Genomic DNA, 11241 nt, shown 5'->3' with positions numbered 1-11241 from the left:
CCTAGATTTTTCTTCAAATACCTAATAATTCTTTCTAATGCCATCCAATCAACCTGTTAGGGTTGATGCATAAATTGACTGATGACACTTATAGAATAAGAGATATTTGGTTTTGTAACCATCAGATAGATCAGTTTTCCAACCAACCATTGGAATCTACTAACGTCAACACTATCACCTAATTCAGCACAAAGCTTAAGATTGGGTTTCATAAGTGTATTAACTAGTTTACATTAAACATTCCAGTTTCTTTTAATAGATTAAGAACATACTCCATTTGAGACAAAATTATATCGTAACCAGATTGAAGAACTTCTATACCCAAGAAATATTTGAGTAGTCCTAGGTTTTTTTTGAAATTTTTGTGTTCAAATCTTTCTTCACTTATTGAATTCCCCCAGTGTCACTCCATGTGATAATGATGTCATCAACATAAACACTCATAAGAATTATACATGTTGTATTTGTTTTTATAAATGCCGAGTGATCACTTTCACACCTTGTAAACCTAAAATTTATAACAACCTTTGTAAACTTGTCAATCTAGGCACGAGGGGACAATTTTAACACATAAATAGCCTTATTCAAATGGCATACTTTCTCCCCTTCAACCACATAACCAGATGATTGAATCATATAAATATCATCTAATAAATCACCACTTATAAAAGCTTTTTTAACATCTAATTGATATATAGACTATTTAAAATTTATCGCTAGAGGAATAAGAACCTGTACCGAATTCACTAGAGAGAAGTTTCTTCATAGTCAATACCGTATGATTATGTATAACTTTTAGCATCTAGTCTAGCCTTGTATCTAGCAGTTGTGTTGTCAGAATTATATTTTAGTGTAAAAACTCATGACTTCCTTATTAGATGGTGGAATGGCAGACAACTGCCAAGTATGATTCTTATACATGGCTTGAATTTCTTCATCCATGGTAGCCTTCCACCTTGAATATTTTAAGGTGTCATCATAAGTAAAAGGTATGCTAGATGATAATACTACTGCTAAGAATGAAGTACAACTCGAAGATAATCAATGAGTGGACACAAAACATGCAATAGGGTGAGATGTGCATGATTGGGGTTCTTTACGAAGGGCAATAGGTCTAGTGTCATAAGGAGGTCCATACACAATAGGAGGAGGAGGATAATTTACTTTAGGAACATTTGGAGACTCTACATGTGAATGATCTGTAGTTGGAGAGAGGAGTCTCATGTGTTGACGGTACTTCTTCTTGTGGACAGTGTGATTCAATGAGATAACCAGTCTAGACATCCCTATAGAAGATGAAAAACTAGGAGGGGAACTAATTGAAAAATATAGTTGATCTTCAAAGAATGTAACATCAATAGAAACAACAAAGGTTTTCCTCAAGTTAGGGGAGTAATAGACATACCCTTTTTGGTGTTTTAAATAACCCAAAAAGATATACTTGATTGCTCTTAGGCTAAACTTACTTTGGTCCCAAAGTATGCACAAACGAAACACACCCAAACACACGAGGAATCAAAGGAAAATGGGGTGCATCACTAAACAATTTCGAGATGGTGTGTTATCATGTAACAACACTTGATGGCATGTGGTTAATTAGAAAACAAGCTATAGATACAACATGACTAATAGTACTGTGGGACGTTCGTACATATCATGAGAGTCCTGGCTACTTCAATGAGATGTCTATTCTTCTTGTTAGAAACATCGTTCTGTCATGGTGTGTAAGCACATAAAGGTTGATGAATAATGTCATTTTATTGACAAAAAGTCTAAAACTGAGAAAAAAATATTTTTAAGCATTATCAGACCTAAAAACCTGAGTCTACTTTTTGTTGACATAAGGAATTAAAAATAGAAAACAATTCAGATATATCTTTCATCAAATATAACCATGTAAATCTACTGTAATTATCCACAAGTATCACAAGATACTTAGAATGTGAAATATTTGGGACATGAACAGGTCCCCAAACATTAGAATGAACTAAAGCAAACGAACTAGAATACACATTGTTTTGCCTGGCTTTGAAAACAGTTTGGTGATGTCTCCCGAGCTCACAAAACTTACAAGGTAATGGAGAAATAAATTTAACTGAAAGAACTAATGTTTTTAAACTTGACAATGAAGGATGGCCCGGTCAGTTATGTTAAGTTGTGGAGTTTAATTAACGCCTTACGCTGAGTCGGTGTGCGGATCGACCTTCGCAGTAAAGTCGCCATGTGGGTTGGAAGGGGGCGGAGAGCCCCCGAATGTCGACGATATATTGAATGTTGTTTCATTAAGAACAATTTGGAGATTTCACTCTTGTATTGTGGTTGCCCTAGTTTTCTCTTTATATTTGGGGGGGCCGCTATTAGGGTCATTATCAAGGATGATCATCAGTTGCGGTTAAGAAAGGTTAGAGAAAAATACTTGAAGGCGTGTGTGATTTCTCTTGTAAACTACTTCATTATCATAGTGAATTATTACAAACAGCAAAAGACAAGACATAGTCTCACCTTGAGGTGAACCTATATAAATCTTGTATTTTTTGTGCTTTATTATTTCTTCTTCTGCGATTTTTATTGCTCTCGTTAGTATTGAATTAGGGCATCTAATTCCTAACAAGTTATGCCACTAAATTGCCTCTTTGTTTGTTCTTGTTGTGGCTGCTAGGATTGAAGGATCCAAGAAGTAAAGACTTCCTCTCTCAAGGTCACCATCAATCACCTATTTCATCTTGATGTTCTAAAAAACATAATGAGAAGGAAAAGGGTGACAAAACAATTAGTTTTTTTATTAGTTGGCTCATGGACACAAGACTCAATGGGAATTGATGAACAAATAAAATATTTGAAAGTGAGAGAGATGAGGATAAAGTTGAAGTAGCGGTACCTTGAACCTTTGTTTGGAACCCATCTACAATGAATACAAATCGGTCCATAGTACAAGGAGACAAATAAGATAAGTTTTCAACTTTACTAGTAAGGTGTTCAGAGGCTTTGGAGTCAATGATCAAAGGTGAACAACTCATACATGGGAAAAATATACTAGTGGTAGCAATTGTAACTGTAGATGTACTTGAAGGACCATCCACAAATTATTTAAGTTTTTGAATAAAACCATATTTCTCCTCTGTAAGTGTCTTCCCTTTCAGAATATCTAAGGGCACTTCATTGTTGCTACCTATGGTAGATATGGAGCTTGATTGGCCTTGAAATAATCCGGTTTCCTATGTAAATTCCGGCACTTGTCAACTAAGTGGTTATTTAAACTACAAAAAGTCCACTTCCCGTTTTGTCCAAAATATGTAGGAAAAGAGATGGAATCACTACCACCTCCTCCTCTACCTCTACCATAAGATCTACTACCCTTTCTGTAGTTATTGTTCCTCTTCATTAGGAGAATATTGTTGAATTTTCGGTTTGGTCTAGCGGAGAGGTAGATCTTTTCATTGGAATCCAAAGCATGGTTGTACACACATCATCAAAGGAGGGTCTTGTAAAAGAGCTGAGTACCTGAGATTTTGCAACATCCAAGTAGGGCTGTAAATTTGCAAGACATATGTATGAGACCAAATCCTTTCTTTGTTTCTCTCGAGTGGCAATATCAATTGAATATGGTTGTGTAACTTTCCATTCTCATAACAGTCCCCTGAGTCAAACAAAATATTCATAAAGGATCTCTTCACGCTTTGTCTTACACATCTTTTGAAAATATAGTAAACCTGTTGAAGGTTGTCAAGAGTGGAAGAAAGTCTAGAACAAGTGTCCCAAATCTCGTGGGTTATATCCAAGTGAATAAAAATGTTATCATTGATTCCTCCATACTATTTACCAACCAACTTATGACTAAGGTGTCATCCTTCAACCACTTTTGATGTGAGAGATCATCTTCACTAAGAGGTGGTTGAGTCAAGTGTCGAACAATGTCTCTTGTAATTAGGAACCTTTTTATTGATTTAGGTATGAATATGTGCTGAAAAAACCAACAACTTCGACATCAATTTCAGCACATATTCATACCTAAAGTATATGAAAATTTGAAAAACTATGAATTTGATGTAACTTAAGCATGGCTGGACTAGATTGGGTAAAAAATCAAGGATATTATACCCCACAAAAATTTCAGAATCCTTAGATGGATAAATTCTCAAAAAAGAATAACTTTTCATTCATCCATTATTAAAAATTGACAAAAACACACATAAAAGACTATCAAAACATGGAAAATATGACTTTTGAAACCTGATTTGAACAAGAGACCTACTGGAAAAATTTTTCAGCCCTTATGAGAAGTTGAACATGAGCCCTTTGAAGCCTTCAAACTTCTAACTTCACTTTACTTATGAGCACCTTATTAGACAACTAGAATCCTTGCTCTAAAACCATGTTAGATTTTAGGGCCTCGTGTCTAAAAGAGGCCAGGTAAGAAAGAAAGAGGAGAAGAGAAAAAGATGAAAAAAAGAGACTTGGAAGAAAACCAAGAGCCTTGGAGAGAGTTTTTCACACACACAATGAGAGTTTGTTGTGTGAGCCTCTCCCCCTTAATTCATATATATATATGAGGGCTAGAAATATTAGTACAAGTGAAAGAAAAGAGAGAGTTAAAGTCCTACAAAATTACAAGTTGTGTAACTCAGTACATATTACAAGATATACCACTAATACTTCTTAATACTTCGTTCTAGTCCAAAGACCCACAACCACGACCCCCTTGTTTCTCTTTCCCTTGATCCAACTCGAAGTAAAAAAACCAACCCTAATCGACCTCGTTTCCTATTCCTTTGACCCTGTTCTTGTCCAAAAACCAACCCCAATCGACCTCGTTTCCTATTCCTTTGACCCTGTTCTTGTCCAAAAACCAACCCCAATCCAAACCTAATTTTTAAACTTGACCTAAAAAAAACCTGAGTTAGAAAACTAACTCCAAATCTCTACTCCAAACTAGAAACCCTACTTGACGGTCTTGATCATCGATATCAATCAACAGTCTTGATCATCAGTATCAATCAACGGTCCAGATTGAAGGAACTTGATCACCAATGGTCAAAATCAAAGTTCCCGACAATCAAAACATAGAGGTTTAGTCATACAAACCATCATTTGTTAAAATCAGAAATTTAGTTAAAATTTGGATTGATTGTCGAGATCGAAGCCTAATCAATGGTCAAGATGAGGTCCATTGTACCGGCCACCACCAAAATCAAACTAGAGAAAAATAGTAACTAGATGTCACTTAAGCACTATACAAGCAAGGAATTGGCACATAAATGATACATGGCGCCAATAGGAGTTCTACATGACATAACATGGATTACATCATCAGACATATGGCAAAAGACTTGGCTCTGCACCAAAATCAAACTAGAGAAAAATAGTAACTAGATGTCACTTAAGCACTATACAAGCAAGGAATTGGCGCATAAATGATACATGACGCCAATAGGAGTTCTACATGACATAACATGGATTACATCATTAGACAAATGACAAAAGACTTGGCTCTGCTATATGTCACGATCTCAAGGTATAAAGACTTAGCTTTGACACAGACATATGGCAAAAGACTTGGCTCTGCTATATATCACGATCTCAAGGTATAAGGACTTAGCTTTGGCACAGGTGACAATCTCTAAGAAGGAAGACTTAGCTTTGACACATGTTGCAATCTATGAAACAAAGGCTTAGTCTTACCAAGTGTTGCAATGTGGACTCAATAAAGAGGGTCAATGAGAGAAAGGTGGGTGGTTGAACCATCTTTGAGAGTTGGGAGAACTATATAAGAAGGCCTGAAAAAAATCCCTGAGGTTGGATAGCTAGAGCATTGATACTCTACCAAAATTTTGTTTCAGACTTACAGGCATATCGTCTTTGTCGTTACTTTGTCTCAACTCAAATCCTCCATACGTAACTGTGAGACCAAAAACCCTCATTCAAACGCCAATCAGAGATTACAAGAGAAAATCTATATTTCCAAGTAGGGTTCAATAACAACCATTCTTCCCAGCTTTTATTTATCTGTACAAATAACTAGGCAGAAAAAGCTACTACACTCGTATTTTCCCAGTACCATTTCAGCAGAGTTCGATGTTTCTCCCTAGTCTACCGCAAGCGGGACAGATTTCGCCTGCACAAAAACACAAGGTTCATCATCAACCTTAGAGCGATCAAAGCAGGACTCTCATCAGTTCTGAAAATTTGTTTAGCTTTTCATGCATCAGACTCACCAGATCCCGGAACTTGAGAATGTAGAACATCTCAAGATATCGCCGAGTCTCTCGCCTTTCAAGCTTGGAAACATGCTTCCAGAAGCTGTACACCCCGGTTAATGTCAGCAAACGCTCGGAGTAGATTTTCCAAGTATACCTGACAAGCAGAAAAAGACTGAATCAGAGATGCATCAAACCTCCCTCCTAACGGAACACAGTAATTCCAGGAATAGCAAACAAAGACCTCTCATGGATCCGCTGTAACCCTGCAGATGATATCTGATCCCAGTGGGACGGATCACCCTTGCACTGTTCAAAAAAATTGACCATAACATCTGCTGCCTGATCAGGATGATATGGGTCAACATGAAATCCTGAGATACCGTGTTCAATAATCTCAGCCGGACCACCATGACAAGTAGCAAATGTTGGAAGCCCGCATGTCATAGCTTCCACAACTGTCAGCCCAAAGGCTTCATAAAGAGCAGGCTGCAGGGGAGAGTCATAACAAGATTAAGCATTCAGTATGATGCTTATCTATGTACTAAAGCTTCATAAAGAGCTGGCTGCAGTGGAGAGTCATAACAAGGTTAAGCACTTATTCTAATAAGTAATAACAGTATAATGCTTATCTATGTACTAAATTAGGACATAATGCAAATAGTACCTGTACAAAAGCACCTTTTGTATCAGCTATGTAGCGATAGAGTTCGCCATTGCGGGCTCGATTTGTCTGTGCAGATATCCACCGAAACTGGCCATCCAATTTGTATTCATTCATTAGGTAATGCATCTTTTCTATTTCTTCAATTTCTTCTCTGTCTCTTGACTTCTTTACATTGATGTAACCGGCAACCACGACAAGGTTTACCAGTTCCCTTAACCGAGTGCACTTACCATACCACTCGACCAGTCCACTAATGTTCTTCACCCGATCGAGTCTTGCCATGGAGAAGACAATAGGTTTTGATCTGTCGCTTAGACTACCTCTGCAGTACGTCAAATTCACATCTAAATTTTAAGAAAGGATATAAGGAATACAAGATAATTTAAAAACTTTAGGGGCTCGAAGTACTCACATGTGCTCATCATTCTGCTCGGGATCATACAATAGCTTTTCAATTGACCCATGTAGGGAAGTAAGTCTTTTCTCCTTCTCAGAGAAGGGAAAGTAGATAGTCATATCTGCTCCTGGTGAAACGATATTGAACTTGGGATCGAAAACATCAATTCCATGAACGACTCTATAGAGTCCAGGAAGAGTGAAAGCAGTGTGGCTCTCATACTGTCCAATGGTATTTTTGCTGGAAATAATGGATCACATGAATTGTCTATTAGTTATCTAAAAATTAAAGAAAAAAAGCAGTCTATTTGTAGTGGCAGTTGCCAAATTCTTTTATTTGGCCATAAAGTGAAAACGAGTAGTTTCAATTCTACACAAGCAACAGCGTGCGAAGAATGAAAATTGTTGACCAAATTACCAGACAGTTGACAGAGTTGAACTGAGCCAGGTCAATGCCAAATTACCTTCCAGCAATCTCTTGGTAAGTGCTGGTGATTATAAAATCTGTGTTGTTCATAGCAATTATGTCAGCAGTGAATTGGCATGAAAAGTGATACTTGTCCTCGAATTTTCTCCAATATATGTCTGAATCTGGATATTTTGTTTTCTCCAAAGCATGAGCAATAGTGCACTGAAGCAAAAAGGACATTAATGAACAATCTGGTAATACAGATTGCAGAATAAAATTTACAATAAAAGCATTGCAGTTGTTGAACAAGAAGTGAACCATAGGCAAACCTGTGTGATTCCTGACTTATATGCCAACAGAGATGCAACAAGATTTCCATCACTATAGTTCCCAATTATCAGATCAGGAGTACCCTGTAACTCAGCAGCAATTTCATTTGATGCATCCTAATAAAAGAGTAGAGTTATATTAGTAACCAGAGAAAAAGAAGAAGCCAGGAGTTAGCACTCTGTTCAAATGTTACCTGAGCAAAAGTCTCCAAATAAGGCCACACATCAAACCTCGAGATCCACTTGCGCAGAATTCCTTTCTCAGACCTAAAAGGAACTCGCAATATATGTGTGTGCTGGGTCCCACTGATTCTTTCCAACCGCTGATTGCAGGTTGTGCCTTTTGCATCTGGTATCAACCTAGTCACCTGTCATCAATAAATCTTATGTAAGATGGTACTCAAATCTTGTCGCTTGTAATCAGATAATGAATTAGCATAAAAAGGAAGTCTGCAAAGCTAAAACTACATATAAATTGTATAAATTGACATCTGCCAGCCCTCCCAGTAATATATTTTGTATATTAAGAAGACTTACGACTAGAATTCTTGGATTAACATTTAGTCCTTGCTTCTTGATCCTCAGAAGCATCTCATTCTCTAAAGCACGGACCTGATCCAATATATATACGATCTGCACATTGCAAACAAAATCTAATAAGACATTATCACTGACTAATCCAATGGCTAAATTTTCTACTTGTTTATTTAAACTAATCAAGAACATTATGCTACACTAATGCATCTATCGTGCAGATTTGAAGATAGACCTATATAGATCCGATGCACAATCAAAGTGAATCACCTAAAGGAAATAGCTTTTTATTGAATTACCTTTTTAAGGGGAGGTCAAATTAATGAGGTATCAACCTGACTCTCCCCTGGTTTTTTGTTTTTATTCTAGATTGTTTATCCAGTGGTAGCAATTGTGACAACAATTGGACAGCTGAAAATTTAAGTAGCTTCACTTACAGTAGCTGTATAGTTCTGAATTTGACTGCCACTCTTTTTATACATGTTCCATGCACTAACTCTATTTCATATTACTACTAACAATCATCCATGTGTAGCAGTACTTCACTCAATGGTTCGTTGAGTTCAAGATCCAATCCCAAACTTAATTCCCATCAGTACACAAAGAAAGTTACATAGAAAATTAGCAAAAAAAAGTTAAATGGCCTTGATCAGAGAAAGTGAATTTTCTATGAAAGAGTGTACTTATACAGAGGAAGAAAGTGAAAAAGCAGTAAGGTATCATTTTAAAGTTAAATTTAAAAGGAAACTGTTCAAGTGTCATTAAGGTTTCCTTTGCATTTCCATATGCTCACACTAGCATAAGAAATCCATTTGCTAGAGAAAATTAATCAGCTTGGAATTGATAAAATTAAACAAATCCTGGCCACATGAATAGCATCTCGATAGAGGCATGCTACTCTGACAACGCAGCAAAGTTACAACCTTTTTATAGAACTAATTTGCAGATTGATCATGACCACAAACAATACCTGGCCACCAGTATCAGGCAAACCCAACACGTTAGCTTGACCAAAGTATCCACGGGGAGAAACAATAACAACATTGAAGACCATTGCTATCCTCCCCAAAAATGCCTCTAGTGTAGAGGGATCAGGGGCTTGAAGGATATCCAAAAGAAGACGAATCATCTCTGAAACATGTTCAGCAGTATCACCCCAGCCTTTCTCTAAACCCATTTCTTGAAATCTGCAAAAGTTCATGACATGTCCATGTAATGTCTTACTTTGAGGTTCCAATCCAACAATGAATCTTTGAAGCACAAAATAACCTTCATGATCATATATAGTGGCAAGGGGATGAGAAAAGAACCGCTTATGCTTCAAAGATGATATTAGCTAGTAACAAGTCTTTTCTTACAAATATTCAAACTCAGAATACGGTGTTGTAGGTGGAAGCTTCGACAGATGTTCCTCTGCTTTGGCCAAAGAAGATTGAAGTTTAGATAAGCTGTGTATGCGATCATTCAACATCATCACCTGCAATATGCACAAAAGTTCAAACTCACTCAAACATTAAACAACTGAACCAGACGTTTCTCGGAGAACATCCGCTACCACATGAAAAAGTATTAATTATTCATTTATTTGACAAAAGGTATACAGATATACGACAAAGACATACGTGTCCTTTGTATTTGTGTGCTCGAAGGAAGTCCAGTAAGGGCGCCAAACAGTCTCTGTTACGAAAGAGCATTGAAGAAAGGTGCCGATTGAGGAACTGGACCCCATTCCCGATGGATGAGGAGCGGGATGCGCGAGGAAATGATGCATTGAAAGGTTCGAAATCCAGCTCAAGCACGCACTCATCATTGACACTGATATATACACACGAAAATGACGAAATCAGTCTAGCATAAAATAAGATAAAAAACCAAGGAAAGAAAAACAGCACAAGAGGCAAAGTGTCAAAGAGAGAATTACCGCCCATCAACGAGCTCTTCTTTGAACTGTAAGTACTCAGACACAGTCAACTGCTCGACACAGAGTTCATAAACATTCACCCGGACATATTCCCATACTCCGGGCCTCGGACGAACAGCTATTGCGACAAATGGAGGCAGAACTATAGCTTCCTAAACACCCATCATGAATAAACTGTATAAGTAAAAGCTTAGAACATACCAAGGTGGCAAGGCATCTTGTTTGTTTATTTGCAGGAAAAAGTAAAAGGTTATAGTAGCTTACCTGTGCCGATTTAATTACTGTGCCAAATACCTCAAGGTGGTTTTTCCGCCCTTCATCTTCCCCGATAACGTTCGTGAGCTCGTCTATGAGATGACGAGGTTGTAAAATCCTTTTACCTTGACTAACATATCTACAAAGGAAGAGGGACTAAAGTGAATAAAAACTCCATAGACACAATTGCTATTTGTGTATCAATATCAGATTGGATAAAATGTATAATAAAATAAACATAAACAGGAAAATAAACAGAAATTCTCAGACTCCAAGCAAGAGCAGCGGGAAGAAGAGTAAACCTGGAAAGGAGAGCGACAAGTTCGTTCCGGTGCGCATCGAGGGTGTCCTCAACTCGGTCTCTGATGCTGGGAATGCGAGTGAGTGTAGGCATGCCTTCAGCAGACTATCGGGGGTATCAAACTAGAGCGAGAGTCAAGGCAGGGGCAATGTGAAGATGGCAGAGGAAATAAAGCAGCAGTGCTTCAGCAATCGGCAGTGGCAATTGGCAAGCCAGGACCAAAAAGGCAGATGAT

At 37.5% G+C, this 11241-nt stretch overlaps 1 protein-coding gene across 1 annotated transcript; it reads right to left on the bottom strand.

Moving 5' to 3' along the window:
• Positions 1–5934: 5934 nt before the first annotated feature.
• On the bottom strand, positions 5935–11241 carry LOC137960564 (sucrose synthase 2). The gene is made up of 15 exons (XM_068808218.1): positions 11008–11241; positions 10715–10844; positions 10451–10602; positions 10152–10344; positions 9888–10006; positions 9500–9716; positions 8533–8628; positions 8190–8363; positions 7996–8112; positions 7722–7888; positions 7274–7498; positions 6862–7183; positions 6439–6683; positions 6213–6351; positions 5935–6112 (listed from the first exon to the last, which is right to left on the bottom strand). Exons 1-15 carry the CDS (start codon positions 11097–11099, stop codon positions 6083–6085), a joined length of 2418 nt encoding a protein of 805 aa, XP_068664319.1. The 5' UTR covers positions 11100–11241; the 3' UTR covers positions 5935–6082.

The sequence above is a fragment of the Aristolochia californica genome, unplaced genomic scaffold (genome assembly GCF_029961685.1).
Source record: "Aristolochia californica isolate CCGP_79_NKW_82.1479 unplaced genomic scaffold, dmAriCali1.0.hap1 SCAF_3, whole genome shotgun sequence".
NCBI lineage: Eukaryota > Viridiplantae > Streptophyta > Magnoliopsida > Piperales > Aristolochiaceae > Aristolochia > Aristolochia californica.
The sequence above is the reverse complement of the archived record's forward strand: the minus strand, read 5'-3'. Positions and strand labels throughout refer to the sequence as shown.